This window comes from Camelus dromedarius, chromosome 4 (genome assembly GCF_036321535.1).
Source record: "Camelus dromedarius isolate mCamDro1 chromosome 4, mCamDro1.pat, whole genome shotgun sequence".
Classification (NCBI taxonomy): domain Eukaryota; kingdom Metazoa; phylum Chordata; class Mammalia; order Artiodactyla; family Camelidae; genus Camelus; species Camelus dromedarius.
The window spans coordinates 62216975-62239332 of record NC_087439.1 but is presented as its reverse complement, the minus strand read 5'-3'; the positions used below and the strand labels follow the sequence as shown (position 1 = coordinate 62239332).

At 31.9% G+C, this 22358-nt stretch overlaps 1 protein-coding gene across 1 annotated transcript in view; it reads left to right on the top strand.

Moving 5' to 3' along the window:
• Window positions 1-22358, top strand: part of SPAG16 (sperm associated antigen 16) — a 774014-nt gene that overhangs the window by 39033 nt on the left and 712623 nt on the right. The window contains exons 7-9 of the mRNA XM_031451824.2: window positions 3104-3221; window positions 7381-7450; window positions 14057-14166. Coding sequence (XP_031307684.1) covers window positions 3104-3221; window positions 7381-7450; window positions 14057-14166 — 298 coding nt within the window. The remainder of the gene's footprint in view (window positions 1-3103; window positions 3222-7380; window positions 7451-14056; window positions 14167-22358) is intronic.

Sequence of the window (22358 nt, the reverse complement as noted above, 5' to 3'; positions counted from 1 at the left end):
GGATAATCAAGTCATATTTCATGAATGAATTAGATGTCAGAGTCATCAATAATAGTGATGCTTCAATTGCCCACAAATTACAGCACACATTGTGTGCTGAATATATGTTTATAAATGTATAGTGTTCATAGAAGTGTATAGTATACAGAAAAATGTATATATGCCAAGTTCATTAAGTGGAATGGGCATGAAACTGTATATACTACTTATATTTTTATTTTATTACTCTCACTTGCTTTGCTGAGTATGGCTGAATTAATACCCACTAAATATATATATAATATTTTATATATAAAATTACATATAATTATACATAATATAATATATATGGTAACTTTAATGCTTAGATTTTATTACTGTCATCAGTGAAGTGTAATAAAAATTATGTTAAGAGAAAGAAGATTTACAAATCAACAACTTTCCTAAACACTTTCATGAAAATATTTATTGTCTAAAATGAGGACTGTTTTAATTTTTAAAAATAAAACAAAAATAAAACAAATTTAGTATTATTTTGGGAGACTTCTGTGTTGAATCATGTCAGAGTAACTGGTATAAACCTAGCTCTCCAACTAGTACTGGACTAAGCTGTCCAACTGTAATGAACTACAAAACTGGACAAAAGTTTTGGCAGTTTTTCGGATGCTGGAAAATTGCAGAGTGAGACTGTGATGCCTAAGAGAAGAGAACACACAAAGTGAGCAGTATGATAACCCCAGATTTCTTCATGGAGTAACTCCTCAGATAATAGTGTGACGAGGTGGAACCCAATTAGACAGTAGTCTTGATGAGCTGACTAGGCAGACATTGTACACAAAAGGAGGTTGGTGTGTGAAAAGAAACTTAAGAAAAAGTTTTTCCTTTTATTCTTTGACCATATACTAAGTTGTGGACATATGTGGTGAGAGAATATGAGGCCTGCAAGGAACAGCTCCTGGGAAACTGTGAGCTACATGCAGATTCCATTGATTGCAGATGTAGTTCTGACCAGCCAAAATGGCAAACCTCACTTACTACTCTGAGCATTCAGTTAAGACCCTTGATAAACCATGCCAGAGGAACAGAGCTATTCTAGTCCTAGAGAAGGAACTGTTTTAGACTTGCCCTAAAAGTAAGCTTTGAAAGGTGTCTGCAGCAGCTTGCAGTGCAGCTGAAGTGATACCTTTTTTTAGGGTAGCAGGGTGACTTCTGCAAGCCCACAGGGCTTGAGGAGGAGGATTACAGAAATAACATCGTCAAGGATATCCTGAGAAACAGAGAAAAAGAGGTCATTTCATACGGATACGAGTCAATTCATCAAGAAGGTATAAGAGACTTGAAAATATATGAAGCAAAACCTAATAAAGTAGAAAGGAAAAATAGATATTTCCAGTTATAACTGGAGATTTTAACGTTTCTCTTTTAGCAGTTACTTGAAAAATAGGCAAAAAATGCTCAAGTCTACAGAACAAGACATAAATTAATTGAGAATAATTGACATTTCCTGAATTCTACTTTGGACTTTTCAAATGCATATGGAATGTTCACCAAAATAGGTCATATGCTGAGCCATAAAACAAGTCTATAAATTTCAAAGAATTGATATCCATACAAAATACGTTCTCTGACCACAACCAAATTAAATTAAATTATCAATGACAAAAAGCTTTCTGGAAAAGTCCCAAATACCTGGAAATTACATAACACACTTCTAAATAATCCATGAATCAAGGAACAAAATTAGATTATATTTTAAACTGAATGATTGAAAATTCAATATTAAAATTCATAGGATTCAGCCAAAGCAGTGCTTAAAGTGAAATTGATAGCTTATTATTAGAAAAGAAGGAAATTTTAAACCAGCGATCTAATTTTGTATTTTTGTATCTTAGAAGCTCAAAAGTGAACAAATTAAGCACAAAGAAAGAAAAAGAAATAAAAATAAGATTAGAAACCAATAAACTGGCAAAATTATAAACATAAGAAAAAAATCAACAAAATTGGTTGTTTTCAAAATATAATAAACTGATAAAATTGATAATTGTCAAACCCTAGATATACTACTTATCACCAAATGTTGGCAAAGAGGTAAAGTAACCAGGACTCTCATATATTGCTGTTTTAAGTATAAATTACAACCCAGCAACTAAACTCCTAGTTATTGTTTCTAAGAGAAATAAAGATATATAACCACAAATATCTTTTATGACTTGTGTAAGAATTTTCATAGAAACGGTTTTCATAGTAGCACCAAACTGAAAACAACTCAGTTCTTCATCAGCAGAATATTGGATAAACACATTGTAAAATGTATGCACAAAGGAATACTACACACAATAAAAAGAAATGAATTATTGATATATACAACAACATGGAAGAATTTAAAAAATATTTTCCTGAGTGAAAGAAGCCAGTTTCACTGAAATGTTAGAAACGCTCCATATTTTGATAACAATATGGATTAATTGGGTATGCATATTTCTGAAAATTCTGAACTATAATACTTGTGACCTGTGTATTTTACTCCATATAAATTACACTTTGACAAAAAAGTAAAAAATTATTTTGAAGGCACTTTCAAATAAAATAGATTATTTAAAGTTATATGTTGAGATAAATTTTTCTCCTATGAGATATCAAAATATTTTTAGACTTAAGTTTCTTAATAGGAGCTTAATCATACTTGTTTTTAAGACAGTCCTTTATTTTGTTTTGAATGACACTCTGTTTAATCATCCATTGTTTGTAGCCAGTCTTTTTGAAAACTGTTTCTGAGTTAAAGAAAATGTAACTTTGTTTTCTCTCAAGAATAGCAACTTCTGAGTGCATACTCGAATATGCAGAAGGAAATAGAGAATTAGTTAACTGCATACTAAAATACACAGAAGGAAATAGATTATTAGTTAACTCAAGAGAAATGTGACTTTACCCCGCTCCGTCCTGGTTGCAGGGAAGTTGCATGCCAAATAATACTTCTTACACTTCTTAGCTCTGTTGTGTTGACCTTTATATAGTTATTCATTTTTTATTCCAATGCAAAAAAAGAAAAAAAAAGATTCAGATGTTAGATGGAAATCACTGATTTAATTCAACTACCCTTTAAGATGCCCTTTATTTTTCATAGGTTGAAGTTACATTATGCATCTTATGAACCAACTATAAGGGTGTTACATGAGAAGCACCACACTTTACTGAAGCAGAAAATGCTGACCTCCTTGGAAAGAGACAGAGCAGTCGGACAGGTAAAGAGACCATCAAAGCTACCTGAAAATGATTTTTAATCATTTGTTTTTTTTTTTTATAACACTAATGGAAATATTGGTTTTGTTTCTGAGATAAATTTTGAAAGACTTCCACCAATTGTCATGTTGTAAAAAAAGATTCATTTGGAAACATTCAGGGAATTATTTTTTTCCATTTTAAACCTACAAAGACTTACTGAATTGAAATTATTTAATTAAAATATAAGTTTTTAGGAGATCATTCAAATATAGTTAGAAGAAAAAATCCAGCCATTATTGTCAAACAAACTTGGGTTTAAATGCCAGCTTTGACAGCTATAAACCTGGACCTTACCTAAACACTTTGAACTCAGAACTCTCATACATCAAGTATAGCTACAATGACCTACTTTTTAATATTGTTGTGAAACTTAGATGAGATAATGGATAGAAAGTCCTTGTAATTCACCTCCAAATGAGTTCTTGACACACCAAGTTACTGACTCAGTTTTCAGTCGTGTTTGCTGTTAACACCCTTTCCGTTCTTCCTGCAGGAGTTTTGCCTAGGTGTAGGCCTAGGGCTATGATGAGGAACCTCTGGTACAGAATTCAAGAAAAATAAAATGTTTATTGGCTACATTAAAACTATGCAATCGTTTATTAGAAAATATAAAATTGCTACCATGCTTAACATTCTCATACTGTTTTCTGGAGATTTTAATTTTTGGCTAACTTTAAGAAGGTCCAAAAGCTTGAATGATGGTTACAAGAGCTTGAATGATTTTATTAAGACATACTTTAATCAAATGTATATTGCCTTTTCTTGAGTGTAATTTTTAGCTACTAAAATGAAAACATCTCTTGTTTCCTTGCTTCTTTGCATTTGAAATTTAATTTTGTGTCTTCAAATGTCTGAATTGTTTTATTAGTAATATTACTTAAAATGAGTTTAAAAATAATTTATATTTTTAAGGCATTATATTATCAAACCATCAGAATTTCATCTCCTTGCTCCTTTTCATCTAACCTGTCCCCTCAGCTCCCAACAAGAGGCACAACCCTACAGCTTGGATTCCTGTGAGCTAGAGTCAGGTTGCTCCTACTTCTTTTCCTGCCACAAACTCAGCTTAGACTTTTGCTGCCCATCTTACTCTCCTTATCCCCCTGTTCTCATGCTTATCTCCCTATTACCCTTCTCCTGGGAGGAATCCCTCAGTGAGCTGGCCATACATTCCCCAGTGACCACGTATACTTTGGCATCTCTGACAGACCACTCAGACTAAGTTTCACTATTCAAGGATATCAGGGCCCTCCAGGCATCCATGCTGGCCAGTGCCTACACTTCCCTCCAGATTGTTGATTTCTATATCTTCAACCTGTCTGTCATTAGATCTTCTACTTATCATCTGTGTGATACGGGATGTTATCTTTCTGTAAAAGCCATCAGTTCCCCTCTCTCTAATATGTTGGATGAAAGGCCATATTGAAAACATATTTAGGCCACATACAGTCTTTGGGTTCAGATTGCTCTTTGCTAGTTTAGTTAAAAGAGCTAAGGATTAGGAGTGGTAGAGATCGGCCCCAATTGTGCTGCAAAGTAGCCATGTGAACATTCACCTAATTTTTCATATATGTCTGTTTTCTTACCTATTAAACAGAGATAAAGTTACTTGCCTTATGATTGATATGTATCTAAGATGAAAACATGTTTAAAAATTAAAATCACTCTCTGAGGCAGGGTTGAATTTTACACACTGCCATTCAGATGTGCAAAGAACTATATCTTTATTATCTACAACTTATTTCGTCTTTGAACCCTACTCCTGCTGAAGACAAAAGAAAACATAACTTGCTATTACAGACTATCCAGATCTTTCTGGGTAAAACAGTGTCTTTGAGTTTAACACAGGATATTTGAATGTTATATTTTTAACTGATTATTTAGCTAAAACATAACTATCAGTGTTAATTTTCTCCCTTCAAATGGCATCCTCTTCTCATTCTTCCCAGGTGGTTTGTAGTACAAGGGCCACTTAGCCACTGGCCCAAAGTCTACATGCTGTTCTCTTGGCCTTCATTTTCTAGAGTAGTGTGAGTGGTTTGGTTGTATTCCTGATTTTGAGGTACGTGGTTCTGAGTGGGTTTTTTGAGTGTAAACCTAGTACACCTTGCTCATTCCGTGGCCTCTGCCAAGCATGTGTGAGACCCTTAACATCTATGACCTCATTGTCCTGACTCTTATTGTCATTTCCCTAAAAACTTTATCTTAATGAACTTACTGTGTTTCTCTAAACATACAGACCTCTCAAATACTTTGCATGAGGAAGATTAGATTTTAGAATCTTTTAGTGCTATTTTGTTTGTATATCCAGAAGTTAAAGTATACTGTGAGATGACAAAAATCTAATAAGCATGTGTTTTCAGGTTCTTTGATATGGTAACTTTTAAATTTATTTAAATCTTACAGAAACATATATAATTTAATTATTTTCAGTTTCACAGAATTACCAAAAACATCAATAATTCTGAATTAGAGCTCTATGTTTGAAAAAAGCTAAAATATAATTTATTTCTTAGTATATATTTGTATAATAAATTAAATTTTATCTTTTTTGGATCATGGGGTTTAATTTTTTTAAGAATATTTATATATTTATTAAAATTTCATTTATTTATTTATTGAGGGGCAGGTAATTAGGTTTATTTATTTATTTTTAGTGGAGGTACTGGGGATTGAACCCGGGACCTCTTACATGCTAAGCACAGGACTCTTCCACTGAGCCATACCGTCCCACCAATTCAAGAAATATTCTAAAAATCTGCTGAGAGGCTCTGTCTGCTGAGAAGGTCTAGAAGTAATAATACTGTAGTGGCAGTGCTTATACCCGGTGCCCAGATATTGATTTCTAATACTATTCTCCAATAAAATGAAATAGTGTTCCTTGGAGAAGTGGCTGATTGTAGTCTCGGCAAGGAAAATACAAGATGAGCTGGATGAGCATTTGGGACATCTTGTGTTAGAAAGTTAGGTAATGTTCATAAAGTGAAAAAGCAAAGAAGAAAGGAAAGAAGGACGCAAGGAAGGGATGAAGGAAGGAAGGAAAGGAAAATGAAAGAAAGAAAGAGGGCAGGAGGAGGGAGAGAGGAAGGAAGGAAGAAATACCCAACACACTAATGGGGTATGTCAAGGGACAAAGGAGCTATTGTGGGCACCTACAGATGGACCACCAACCAAACTGGTTTGGGTATTGAACCTAATGTTGTACCATGGTAATGCATGACATTAACAGGGGAAATGGGGTGCAGGGCATATAGGAACTCTCTGTTCCATATTTGCAACTTTTATGTAAATTTTTATGCTACTCTAAATAAGAAATTCATATAAAATTTTTATAATCCACTTGGCATCTAAGAATAGATATAAATCTTTCACTTTTTTTTCTAACCTAGGCATTTCATGAGTGCTAATCTATAGATTACAATTTATTATGTGCTATTTTCTATTAGTAAAGAAATGTTGCTACTCAGTGATAGCAGAAGAATGTGTGTATCTATATATAATTAAACAGATGATATTTTTGTTAGTATAATGATATAAGGGATGAGATAGCTTTTTAAGATTGAATTTTTAATTTAAGTTTATTATTCAGGAAATATAGGTAAATGGTATGCCACCAAACAAATGTTCTTAATTATAAAATATGTTTAATAAAACAAAGACTGTTTGTGGGTGGAAAACGAGCTAAGAGGTTTAGGATAATAAGAGTCTCTTCATATTTTTCTTCCTAACTAAGACTTACCTCATCTTTTATGGACATAAAGATGAATTAAGTTGTTGTGAAGCAATTTCAACAGAGGAGAAAGCTCTCAAAGTAGAGACCTAGATAATTATCATTAAAAGTGTGCAACATTCAGGTTCAGGAAACTATGCTTTGAAATAAATATTTCTGATGCTTACCCATAATAGATACTTAATACTTGCTTGTGGAATTGAATTTACATTTAAAATTATGTTTTCTTTTGTTGAAATTAATGTTTAAAAAATTTAAAATACATAGGAATTAACCCAAGAGAGATTAATATTTTCTATATTTTGTAATCAATATTTAAACATTGAATTTTAAACCCTTTTTTGAGTCATTTAGTATATAACCCCATATCTTTGGATTTTATTTTTTAGATTTATGGACTTCAAGAAACATTGAAGCATATGGAAATAGGGCATAGTTCCCATGCTCCTGAAATTAAAGGTAAAAGTAAAATGTGATAAAATTCTAATTTTTTATTGGTTGTTTATTTCTCAGCCTTATCAGAACTCAAAATTCTAGAGATATTTAAATTAATAAATGGTATAGTAATTCTTTTATAAATTGAAATATTAATGAAAATATGAAGAAGAAATATAGATGTAATATTGTATTTTAGAGAAACATGTGAATAAACCATAATGGGAGGACTTCTGCTTTGGCCCTGATAGAGTATCTGGTACTAGACTAGCTCTCTCTTCATAAATAACTTAAAACTGGACTATATATGAGGCAACAAATTTTAGGTGTTGGAAAATTGTGCAAATCACAGAAGGCAAATGACAGAAGGAAAATTTATAAGTATCTCTATGGCTTTTTGTCTGGGAAATTTTCAAACCAAACTCCATGGAGATGGAGGTCAAGAAGAGCACGGCATCCTGTATAAACTGAAAAGACAAAGACTATACTTTATAAGTTGTTGAAGCAACCAGAATCTGTAGGAAAGGGCAGCAGATAAGAAGGTGCTACAGTGAGCACTGGCCTGGTTTGTGAGGGTGTTTGCTATGAGTCCTTAGTGGATGGCTGGGCTACACATGCAAGACTACCTGAGACTTACCAGAGAAAGAGGACTCTATAGGATTCGGAGGGGACAAGGGGTTCTAGACGTCAAGCAGTCATGGGATGCATTGTTATCTGTCCATGCCTGGATGGAGAGACTTTTTTAACACCTTGGTAACATTAAGCATCCTGTACCCAGCCTATAAAACCAAATATAAAGGTTACACAGAATTCTTGGAGGAAACGGGGTTTAGATTTTCAATTTTGCCAAACTAGAGAACCTTGAGAAATACTTAAAGCTTTCCATGGATCCACTCTAACAAAGCATAAAATTAGGCCTAGAATTCAGGGTGATTATCAAAAAATTAAACTGCCTGCTGAACAAAAATCAGCACCATTAGGATTAAGGTAATTGTCTAGAGTCTTTATTATCTATCATCATACTGCCCAGTGTATAATTTCTAGTTTGGTTATAGAAACTGGAAAATGTGATCCACAATCAAGACAAAAAGCAATAAATGGAAACCTACACTGAGATGGCCCAGGTGTTGGATTTAGCAGATAAAAATGCTAAAGCAACTATTTTCGATATGATCAAGAACTTAAAAGAAAATATGACATTGATTAGTGAAGAGACAGTGAATCTTGGCAGATAAATGAAAAGTCAAAACAAAAAAAAGGAAATAGAAATCTCGTACTGAAAAATACAATAACTAAAATTAAAATTTGATACTTCATAGTAGATTAGAGATGACAGAAGTGTCAGTGAATTTTAAGAGCCATCAGCAGAAAGCATTTATTCTCAGGAAGGGAGAAAAAAATTGAAGGGAAATTTGCCTGTTTAACGTACAGATATTTGGAATCCCAAAGGAAAAAAGAATGAGAATGGGGCATAAAAATACTAAAAGAAATGACCTAAAGTTTTTCAAACTAGATGTAAAACATCAAATTTCAGATCCAAAAAAATTAGCTAACTATAAACACAAATAAAATCATGCCTGGCTGCATCATATTCAAAATTTATGTGAGATAACCTTGAAAGCAAGAGAGAAAAGACATGCTATCTATAGGAGAAAAATCATACAAATAAAGGCTAATTTCTCATCAGAAATAACGCGGGTTATAAACAATGAAATGACATCTTTAAAATGTGGAAAGTTTTAATTTGGAATTCTATATTTAATAAAAATGTCATTCAGAAATTAGTGTGAAATATATTTCAAAATTAATGAAAGCTGAGAGATTTTGTTTCAAGTCATTCTAAAGTACAGGAAATACTGAAGTATTTTCTTTGGGCCTAAAGAAAAGTAAGCCAGAAGGAAACTCAGATTGGCCGACTTGACTGCTGTACAGAGATTTAGAAATGTTAAATTCTAGTTGATACAATGATTAAGATTTCCTCTTAATTTCCTTAAAAGGAAAGTGACTGATAAAAAAAATTACAGCATTGTAAGGTTATGTTTATAACGTATATAAAGGATAAGAAAACAGTAATTTGGGAGGTAGTACAAATTTCTATATCTTGATTTTGCTGGTTAGTTTTGTATGCCTACTTTGTCAAAACTTATCCAAATCTACACTTAAAATGTGTGAATTTTATTGTATGTAAATTATCCATCAATAATGTTGATTTAAAAGAGAATGATCTAGAAATACTGCAAAATGGTGAGTTTTCTTAATAAACATAACATCCTGTTATTTCCAGATAACTATTCATTGTGTTCTCTGATTAATTAAGGCTTCAAAGAAATATGTAGCATCCTTACGTTTGAAATTTTTTTCCTAGCCTTGATTTAGTAGTTCCTCTCCTAATATTTTATGTTAAAGAAATACCAGTTATGCTCATTGATGCCTAGAAACAATGTGCAAGGATGTTTATTGCAGTCATATCTATAGTAACAAAACAATACAAGCAGTCTTAATGTTTAGCCACAAGTGAATGTTTGAATATAGTTAATCATACAATACTAGGAAGTCTTTAAAAATTATGCATAAGAAAATGCTCATATTATAATATTAATTTCAAGGAATAAAAATGTTTATATAGTATAAGAGCAGTCTGTTAAATATATGCAAAGAAAAGTGATTGGAGGATGTGCACCAAAATGTTTATATAATTTTCTTTGTGTGATTTGATTATTTTCTATATTTTTTCTCACTCATTTTTTCAAACAGTATATATTTCTGTCACATCAAAAATTATTTGTTTTATGTGTAGATAACTTTTAAGAAGATTGTAATTAGATATGAAAGGAGAATGTGAAACTACCATAATCTCAGGAACTTTAACTCTCAAAATGACTGAAGTTTATGAGAAAAAATATATACAAGAAGGCTTAAAGATTGAGGAATTATGCATTGGGTAGATGCTTGTATCAGTTAATCTCTAATGTTACATTCTATTGTAAGAGTTTATGGTTTTATTTATCCTTGGCATCTCTATTAAAATAAACAGATGGTTAGATAACTCCTTTATGAAGTTATCTCCTGGTGTTTAATCTAGTTCATAAATGAACATACTACATATTTTTCTAGACTGACATTTATAAGTTACTTTGAAGATCAAGTTTGTAATTATATTTTTATCTGTGATATGTTTAATTGATTTTGATCGAAAGAAATAAATTCCAACCCTTGAAGAAAACAGGGTTCTTTTAGTTGTATAATCTCAATTACCTGAATAAAGTTTCTAAAATTCTGTACTGAATAATTTTGTGCTCCTTATAAACATGCATTCTAGTTTTAGATATGAGACTTGCAGTACCTTTTCCTAAGCTTTTTGTGTCAGTATTTGGCTGTGTGATCTTGGACTCTGTCATCACTCAAATTGGTTGATCAACTTAGAACCTTACTTAAGCAAGGACTGTAATTTGAAAAGAAGTGGTTTATTGATTAACTGGTCGTTCCTCATAAGTCCTGCTGTCCTTCACAATTGTTTTCATATGTTTAACTCCTTCCCTCTTCATTTTCATATTTTAGTTTAATTTTTAAAATATTTTTTTTCTGTCTGTTCATTCATCTATCCGTTTTTTATTTATTTTGAGCAGAAGTTGGTATGGCAGTAGAAATTCTTCAGATTAAATGTAATTCACTCTGTAGTTAGGAAACAATGAATTGATTATCATTTACTCTGAACTTTAGGAAAAATACAAAGTAATTGTTATTTAATCTGAATTTAAGGAATAAGATAAAAGTTGGACTCTATCAAAGAATTTTAAACATACTGTATTTTTTGACTATCAAAGTGACATGCTTATTACAGAAAATTTAAATGATAAAATAAGTTTAAATAATTATCCACTATTGCTGCCACCTAGAGAGAATATTATAAATATTTTAGTACTCAACTTTCTTACCTAAAAAGGGTTTATAATTCTGTATTTGCTCTTGTATGGTATGTAGAATTTAAGAAAATCTAGGAGAAGCTTTGAAATACTGAATTATTATCAACTACATATTTGAAGTAATAGTTTTGTGTTACATTTTTCTTTGTCATGAAAAATAGTTAAGTATCAAATACAAGAACTACACAGAAAGCACTTTACTATTACATATTATGAGATAAAACTTTTGGGGCAAGTTACTTAAGTTCAAAAGTTTATGAATATGCTGGTTTTATTTGTATGTTTGTGTTAGTTATTTACATATATTACTTTGATTTCATGTGAGGGTACAATTTGAATACAATAATGCCTATTTCCAAAGCAGGTTATAAAGATACATATAATTGGTTTTTATGCTATCTTATAATTTATGATAGGAAATTATGAATTCAGGAAGAAAAGCTAGAAATTGGAAACATTTTATGAAGTGAAAAAATGTGAAAGCTGACTTCAGAGCTTCACAAATAGATTTCCTATATAGTAGAGCAAAGTATTCCTTAAGGTTTAGTTTAATTAACTGCTCCTTTTCAAGTTGGGTATTTATTGCTGCTCAGAATTGCACTACGAGATGTCAATGTCTTATGATTATATGGAGTATATGGTCTAGTTTAGAAAGGTAAATGATCTCTTCAAATATAGCCTCTTCCCCTTTATCTCTATACCTTTTTCTGAATTCCAGTTGTGCACTTGATCTCATTTTAGCTTTCTGATCTCTTAGATATTTTCTATTTATCTCTGTAAGGTAAAGTATGGATAATTTTTTCAAAACATTTTTTCAGTTGAATAATTCTCTTTTCAGCTATGTTTAATCTATAATGGAGGTGTGGACTGGCACAATGTAGAAGCTTAAGTATTTGTTAAATGAATATATTCATACATTTCTGACATTTAGCCAGGGTCCTGAACATGTTCAGTTAACATTGGTTGAATGTGTGCATGCATGGAGAAATGGTTAAAGGGGTGAAATTTAGCACTGAAAGTACAATAATTATAATTTCTGTAAGTGAAAATGTGTTCGTTTATTTAATGTTTGTTTTATTTCTGTTAAGGAATTGTACCTTCCTTAAGATGATGATCGTACTCAAGAAAAATTTGGGAAATAGCATAGCATCAGTTGGTCCTATAGGCCTTGTCATTAATAGGCATTAGATGATGAAGATGAGAATGCTGTGATAGAGACATGGACGTTGCTAGGATCTTACAAAACATTAAGAAGCACTATGTGGAATTTGAAAATTATAGTCACTTAACCATGAATGTGACACAGACCTTAACATTTGAGCCTCTCATTTGTTCTACAAATCTTTATGTAAATAAGAGTTGCTTATCTGATGGAGAGTGGAAATCATTTATAATTGGTACACTGAGAAATAATAAGTGTTTCTCTGCCAATTCAGCATACATTCTTCAATGTTTATTCTTATTTTGGTTTCAAATGTTGAATTTTTTCCTAAAGTCTTGTTAAAGTGTACATTTTTAAAATTTTGCTTGTGGAACAACTATATATATACTCATAAACCAAGCCCTTTTTGTTTTTTTACTTTCATTTATCCGTACCACTTTGTTTGTTTCTTGTTTTTATTTTATTTCCCTTATGAAGTGGTGCTTAATAATGTTTTACATACTACTTGAGATCTATTCATATTCCTAGAATTACCTGCTAGAATCCTGAGTTTCACTCCTTACTGCTTTCTCCTTTCTTCTTTATATATATTACTATACAAATTCTCCTTATGTATAAAAGGGAGCAAATGGTAGTGACCTTCACAGGGTTATTGATAAGATTTCATGAAATAATACATGTAAATTGTTTAGACCAGTTTTCTCCTTTGCCTGAAACTGGACTGAATAAGAAAAATTAGATCAGAAAAGACAATGAATGCCAGCATGCACTTCCTTACTTACCTTCATAACATCAGGATTGTTTGAGAGCCTTGACATTAAAGCTATCCAGATATTTTTTGTCTTTATCATCTTTTCTCTATTATAAATTAGTGTCATAATTTATAACATTGAGTTCTTTCTTTTAATTATGTGTTGATGATTATAACCATATTCATTATTTGAAATCAGCTTGTTGTTTAGAAATACAGGGGGAAATTATGTGTACTTAAACATGTATATGTATATGGAAACAGACTTTTCCCTTCAGATGCTTCCTTTAGGGCTGCCCTTTACGTCCAAGAGAGTTTAGAGATCAGTGTTCAACTGTATTGGAATGTTACGCTGTGTTTTCCTAAACATTGAGAAGCATAGAGGATATTTTATTAATACAATATTTATTTTAGAATCTTTTATTAATTATCCAGTTCCACTTGGGAAATTTTGTCGTTGTTTACCATTGTCTCCTTTGAGCCCCATCAACTTTGTTTATAAACACTTGAAACCTCATGACGACAGGAAGTTAGATGTCATGTAGCTAGAGATTGTCTCCTATGTTCTCCATCTGACTCACCATTGCCATTTCACTAAGCTTGCAGCAATGCCACCCTCCTCTTTTGGGAAAGGAATTTGAGTCTTCATTTACAACATTTTGGTATGGTTTTAATATTATTAGTTTGATACCTCAAAACATATGTGTATAATGAATTTGGCTTTTTTTTTCTTTTGGCTGTAGTATTTCTTACAAACAGTATCAATGTTAAGCGTAAATTGTATTATCTTATAGTTGCTCCTAATTGTGAAAAGGAAAATGCACCAGAAGGTCCTACTCAGAAAGGTCTTCGTGAAGCCAGAGAACAAAACAAACGTAAAACAAAGATGAAAGTTAATAAGAAGGTATGATATTTTTGTTTCCATTAGTTCATTCTTAACTCTCAGATGTTCAGACTCATGGACTAACGTTGTATCATTATTTTATTGGAAGAGGAATTTAGAAGTTATGTATTTCAAGCCCCTTGGTCTATAGATGGAAAATGGGGGTTCTTTAATGTTCCTAGTAGCTAGTTAATTGAGGGACACACACTTACTAGTGGCAGAGACAGCTTAATGAGTCACTCTGCCACATACTCCAGCTTAATCATGGATGTTTCTGCTCACCTGCTCATTTTTCTGTTTAAAATAATCTTTGTCCAAAAGAAATCACTACCAGATCATTACTTATTTTCTCGTAGTATAACTTTAGACTTTTCTTAGTATTTTTAAAAAGCAGAATGGAAAGAATTATGTCCCATTTAAGAATCTCCTTATATCTGAGTGCCTCTTCTTTGTAATCAGGCTGGTAGTTAAAATCTGCTACAGTGATTACAGAAAAGTAGTATTAAAAATGTCTGATCACACAGACAAAGAGATCAAAAATGAGGAAAAAAAATTACATAAAACCTATGAGGGGTTTAGTTTCTTGTCATGAAAATTGAATCAAAGTCCAGCTGAGGTAATGACTGTTTTTATAAAGTAATTGTTACCTTTGAGTTCTAAAATATCTGACATTCATTTAGGAATGACAATATTTATAATTATAATTTTTCAGGAGTAGTAATGCTATAAGAACAATAGATTTTTATGAATTCAAATGATAAATCATTTACCTAGCTAATATCGATAACATTTTTTCCTGAAAGGTATGCATTGGAATGCTAGTATGATATACAGTATTTGAATATAATACAGAATAAATACTTTTAGGTTATGCTAAGTCTTTGATAATCACTTCTTTGTGATATTTAAATTACTATTTTACTGTTCCTCTGTTATCAGTATTAATTTACAGATTTGTTATGTTTGAGGGAGATCTCTTTTCAGCCTGCCTCCAGCTTCCCCATGCCTCCAATGTCCCATCAGGAGGGACCTTACCTCTTTTGCTTCCATAAAGCTTTTTCACTCCTTCGCCTGCCTTTAATTCAATTCTCTACCAAGTGCAGGCAGTGATGGTGGACAACTGTCTTGCTGTCAGTAGTAGTTCTTCTTCTTGTGGTTATTAGTTTTTTCTCCACAGAGGTTATTAGTTCAAGGAACAAGTAAAGCACTCACAATAATAAAACAAAAATCAGAGTTAAGCATTTTGGGTATGATAGTGGTGGTTGTCATCAGGAACATTTTTGTGTTCTAATGCCATAGACATTCTTTTTCAAGTAGTAAGTCATATTTAGAAATGATATGTTGATTCACTCACTAATTGCTTATGGCTTGTAAGCCATATATTAGTAATGCAAGATTGGCTTTTTATGTGACAAAAAGTTGCTAAAATATAGAACAAGTACATTACATGTTTATGTATAGTATGTTCTTTTTCAGTGTTGCATCAAAATATTTAACATAATATCTACAACATGGTAGAAAAACCATGACTTACGAAAGTGCCAAATGTATAACAAAGTGAATTCTTCCCCGCTTTACCAAGTAATAATTTTTACTAGTATTTTTCTTTTAATTTTTTTCCTGCAAGTTTGTACCCTTTGACCAACATCTCCCCAATCCCTCCACCACCTAGTCCTTGGTAACTACCATGCTCCTCTGCTTCTATGAGTTCAGCTTTTTTAGATTTTCCATCTGTCTGTCTATCTATCTATCTATCCATCCATCCATCCAATCTATCTATCCACCTATCCATCTGTCTCACATCCTATTTATCCATTCATTCATTGACAGATACTTAAGTTGTTTCCATATCTTGACTATTGTAAACGATGCAGTAATGAACACAGGAGTACAGATTTCTCTTCAATATCCTGTTATTATTTTCTTTGGATATATACCTGGAAGTGAAATTGCTGGATAGTATGGTTTTCCTATTTTTAATTTTTTGAGTAATCTCCATAATATTGTCCATAATGGATGTACCAATTTACATTCCCTCTAATAATGCATGAGGGTTCCCCTTTCTCCACATCTTCACCAACACTTGTTATTTGTCATCTTTTTGGTAATAACCATTATGAGAAGTGTGAAGTGATATCTAATTGTAGTTCTGATTTGCATTTCCCTGATGATTAGTGATGCTGAGGATCTTTTCATGTGCCTGATGACCATCTGTGTGTCTTTGGAAAACCATCTATTCACATCATCTGCCCATTTTTAAAAATCAAATTGTCTTACTTTTGCTATTGAGTTGTATGTGTTATTAATATATTTTTTATATTAACCCTTTATTGGATATGTTGGATTTGAAAATATTTTGTCCAATTCACTAGAAATTCATTCCTATTCAGTAGGTTGCTGTTTCATTTTGTTGATTATATCTTTTGCTGTGCAGAACGTTTTTGGTTTGATGTAGTCTCACTTGCTGATTTTTGCCCTGGTAGCTTGGGCTTTGATGTCATGATCCAGAAAGATCAGTGGCAAGACATATGTCTAGAAGCTTTCCCCCTGTTTTCATTGAAAGTTTTATAATTTCAGGTCTTATATTTAAGTCTTTAATCCATTTTGAGTTGATTTTTTTTTGAGTGGTATAAGATAGTAGTCCAGTTTTATTTTCTTGCATATAATTATCCAGTTTTTCCAAAAGCATTTATTGAAAAGGCTATTCTTTCCCCATTGATTATTCTTGGTTCCCTTGTCAAATGTTAGTTGTCTATATTTGGAAATTTATTTCTGGGTTCTCTATTCTTATTCTCTTCCTTTGGCCTGTGTGTCTGTTTTTATGTCAATACCACATTGTTTTGATTACTATAGCTTTGTGGTATAGTTTGAAATTGGTAGTGTGATGCCTTCAGCTTTGTTCTTCATTCTCAGGATTGCTTTGGCTGTTTTGAAGGTCTTTTGTGGTTCTACACAAATTTTAGCATTTTTTTTCTATTTCTGGGAAAAATGACATTGGAATTTTGATAGTGATTGCATTGAATCAATAGATGGCTTTGGGTAGTATGGATATTTAAACAATATTTATTTTTCCAACCTATAAATATTGGGTAGCTTTCAACTTGTCTTACTCAGTTTTTTTTTTTTCATCAATGTCTGATTGTTGTCATTGTGCAGATCTGTTACTTCCTTGGTTAAATTTATTCCTATGTATTTTATTGTTTTTGATGCTATTGGGAATGGGATTGTTTTCTTTATTTCTTTTTCAGACATTTCACTGTTAGGGCATAGAAACAAAACTGATTTCTGTATGTTAATTTCATATCCTGTAACTACCAAATTTGTTGACTAGTTCCAACAGATTTTTCATTGAGTCTTTAGGTTTTTCTATATATATAGTATCATGTCATTTTATAGAGACATGTCATCAAATAGAGACAATTTTACTTCTTCCTTTCTGATTTGGATAACTTCTATTTTCTTGTCCTGCCTGAATGATCTAGCTAGGACTTCCAGTACTATTTTGAATAAGAGTGATGAGAGGTGGGCATCCTTGTCCCTTGTCTTGTCCCTGATCTTAGAGGAAAAACTTTCAACCTTTCATTGTTTAGTATGATGTTAGCTGTGGGTTTTTTTTTGTGTAGGCCTTTATTATATTGAGGTATATTTCTTCTGTACCTAGTTTGTTGAGGGTTTTTAATCATGGAAGGATGTTGAACTTTTTCAAATCCTTTTCTTGCATCTATTGAGATGGTCATATGATGTTTTTGTCTCTTTCTATTAATGCAGTATGGCATTTATTGATTTGCTTATGTTGAATCATCCTTACATCCAAGAGATAAATTCCACTTGATCATGGTATGTGATCCTTTTAGTGTATTATTGAATTCAGTTTTCTAATATTTTGTTGAGAATTTTTACATCTATATTCATCAGGTATATTGTACTGTAGTTTTCTTTTCTTGCAGTGTTCTCTTCTGCTTTTGGTATCAGTGTAATGCTGGCCTCTAAAAATGAGTTTAGGAATGTTCCAACCTCTTCAGTTTTTTTGAAAGAGTTTGAGTAGCACTGGTATTAATTCTTAAAATATTTGATAGAATTCTCCAGTGAAACCATCTGGTTCTAACCTTTTCTGTGTTGGGAGTTTTTTGATTACTGACTCAGTCTTCTTACTTGTTACTGATCTGTTCAGATTTCTGATTTCTTCATGATTCACTCTTGCTAGGTTTTATGTTTCTTGAAATTTATCCATTACTTCTAGGTTGTACCACTTTTTGGATTATAATTTTTCATAGTAGTCTCTTATCATCCTATATATTTCTGCATTATCAATTTTAATTTCTGATTTTAGTTGTCTTCTCTTTTTTTAAGGTAGTCTAGCTGAAAATATCAGTTTTGTTTATTTTTTCAAAAAACAGCTCTTAGTTTTGATCTTTTCTATTATTTTTCTGTTTCTATTTTTTTTAATTCCTTCTCTGATCCTGTTATTTCTTTCCTTCTGCTAACTTTGGGCTTATTTTGTTCCTCTTTTTCTAGTTCCTTGAGGTGTATAGTGAGGTTGATTATTTGAGATCTTTTTTGATCTTAATATATGCACTTACTGCTGTAAACTTCTAAGAACTGCTTTTAAAAAATCCCATAGGTTTTGGTGCATTGTGTTTCCATTTCCATTGTTTCAAGATTTTTTTTTTTAATTTGACTTTTGATTTCTTCTTTGATCCATTGGTTGCAGGAGTGTGTTGTTGAGTTTCCACATGTTTGTAAATTTTCCAGCTTTCCTCTTGTTGATTTCTAGTTTCATGTTATTGTGATCTGAAAAGATACTTGGTATGATTTGAATCTTCTTAAAGTTACTAAGACTTGTTTTATGTGCTATCATATAATCTATCCTAGGGAATGTTTCTTATGCACTTGAGAAGAATGTATATTCTGCCACTTTTGGATAAACTGTATATCTGTTAGGCCCTTTTGGTCCAAAGTGTGATTAAAGTCTAACATTTCCTTGTTGATTTTCTGTCTGGTTGATCTATCTGTTTCTGAAAATGGAATAGGGAAGTACCTTATTGTTTTGTTTTGCATTTCTTCCTTCAGATCTATTAATTTTTGCTTAACATATGTAGGTGCTGCAATGTTGGATGTGTATATATTTGCCATTGTTATATCTTCTTGATGAGTTGACCCCTTTATCATTATATAATGATTTTCTTTATCTCTTGCTACTATTTTTGACTTAAATTCCATTTTGTTCCATATCAGTATAACCCCACTTTTATTTGGATTTTTATTTGCATGGAATATCTTTTTGTATCCCTTTGCTTTGAGCATATGTGTGTCTTTAAAGCTTAGATGAATCTTTCATAGGGAGTATATAGTTAGGTCTTGGTTTTTTTTTTTTTTTTTTTAACCCATTGATCCACTATGTGCCTTTTGACTGGAAAATTCAATCTGTTTACATTTAGAGTAATTATTGACAGGTAAGGATTTACTAATGACTCTTTTTCATTTGCTTTCTGATTGTGTAGTTCAATTCTTCCTTTTACCTTCTATTGCTGCCTACCTTTGTGAAATGGTGAGTTTCATGATGGTATACTCTGATTCTTTTGTCTTTATCTGCTGTGAATATATTGTAAGTTTATGCTTTGTGGTTACCATGACACTTATATATAAACATCTTATAAATTTAACAGTCCATTTGTATTGATAGCAACTTAACTTCAGTTGCATATAAAAATGCTACCCTTTTACCTTCATTATGTTTTCACTGTCACAATTTACCTCTTTTAAAATTGAAGCATAGTTGATTTAAAATATTACATTAGTTTCAACTGTACAACATAGTGATTCAATGTTTTTATAGATTATACTCCAGTAAAAGTTATTATAAAATAATGGCTAACTTTTTCTGTGCTATACAATATATCCTTGTTGCTTATCTATTTACACATAGTAGTTTATATCATTTAACCCCATACACCTATCTTGATCCTCTGCCTTTCCCTCAGCCCATTGGCAACCACTTGTTTGTCCTATATATTTGGGAGTCTGTTTCTGTTTTGTATATAACACATTTACTGGCTTTATTTTTCAGATTCCACATGTAAGTGGTAATATAGAGTTTTTGTCTTTCTCTGTCTGACTTATTTCACTAATAATGATACTTTCTCGGTCCATGCACAGTGTTGCAAATGACAGATTTTCATTCTTTTTATGGCTGAGTAATATTCCATTGTGTGTGGGTATATATATATGTGTGTGTGTGTACTCCATTTATGTGTTGATGGACACCAGGGTTGCTTCCATATCTTGGCTATTGTTAACAATGCTGCTGTGAACACTGGGGTACATGTATCTTTTCAAATTAGTGTTTTCCTTCTCTTCAGATATATGCCCAGTAGTGGAATTGCTGGGTCATATGGAAGTTCTGTTTTTACCTTTCTGAGTAACCTTCATTCTGTTTTCCATAATTGCTGCACTAATTTACATTCCCACCAACAGTGTATGGGTTCCCTATTCCCCATATCCTCACATTTTTATTTGTGTTCTTTTTGATGATAGCCATTCTGACAGGTGTGAGTTGATATCTCATTGTGGTTTTGATTTGCATTTCCCTGATGATTAGAGATGTTGAGTATCTTTTCATGTGCCTGTTGGCCATCTGTATGTCTTCATTGGAAAAACGTCTATTCATGTCTTCTGTTCATTTTTTAACTGGATTGTTGCTCTTTTGATAATGAATTGTATCAGTTTGGTTATTAACCCCTATCAGTCATACCATTTGCAAATATTTTCTCCCATTCTGTAGATTGTCTTTTCATTTTGTCAGTGATTTCCTTTGTTGTGCAAAACTTTTAAATTTCATTAGGTCTCAATTGTTTATTTTTGCTTTTATTTCTGTTGCCTTTGGAGACAGATCCAAGAAAACATAGCTATAATTTATATAAAAGAGTGTTCTGCCTATCTTCTCTTCTAGTAGTTTTATGGTTTCAGGACTTACATTTAGGTCTTTAATCAATTTTGAGTTTATTGTTATAGATGGTGTGAAAAAATGCTCTGATTTCATTTCTTACATGTAGCTGTCCAGCTTTCCAAGCACCACTATTGAAGAGACTACCTTTTCTCCATTGCATATTCTTACTTCCTTTATCACAGATTAATTGACCATAGATGTGAGGGTTTATTTGTGAGCTCTCTATTCTGTTCCATTGATCTATATGTCTGTTTTTGTGCCGGTTCCATGCTATTAATTAAGTAGCTTTGTAATATAGTCTGGAGTCAGACAGTGTGATACCTCCAGCTTTTTTTTTTTCCTCAGGTTTACCTTAGCAATTTGGAGTCTTTTGTGGTTCCATATAAATTTTAGGAATATTAGTTCTAGTTCTGTGAAAAATACTCATGGGGATTTTGATAAGAATTGGATTAAAATTATAGATTGCTTTGAGTAGTATGGACATTTAAACAATATTAACTTTCAATCCACGAACATGGTCTATCTTTTTTCTTCTTTATATCATTTACAAATTCCTTTATCAGTGCTTTATACTTTTCAGAGTATAGGTCTTTTACTTCCTTGGTTAAGTTTGTTTCCAGTATTTTATTCTTTTTGATGTGATTTTTAAATGGGATTATTTCCTTGCTTTCTTTTTCTGATAGTTAATTATTAGTGTAAAGAAAAGCAACATAATTCTGTATATTAATCTTGTATCTTGTGACTTTAAAGAATTCATTTATTACTTGTAATTGTTTTTTTTTCCCCCTTTTATTCTAGTTTGTTAACTGGTAAGGTTGAAATTGGAAAAAGAGCTGTAAGGAGAATAGAAAAGATAGTCTTTGACTCTAACTACTTTATGATGACTTAGGATTCTTGAAACCTGGCACATATGAAAAGCCATTGTCCTTATGGGCACTATCATGGCTCTTCAGAATCCCCTACCAACTTCTCTAAGGAACTTCCTTCTCTGGAGCAGTGCCTCCCCTTGGGTCAGCCTCCATATTCTCCCTAGTGGTACCCTTCATAGTTTCTGTCTTCTTGGATCTCTTATCCCTGTCATGCTACCCTCTGAGTTGTTTTTAAAAGCAATTGCAGGACTCACATGAGGGCTTACTCTGAAGAAATCCTCCTCACACATATTCTTCATATCTATTCTCTTAACCCTCTTATGTCTTTAATTTTATGAAAAGTTTAAAATTGTCAACTGTTTTTAGTTAAATCTTTAAAAATTTTTGAAAATGGTCTA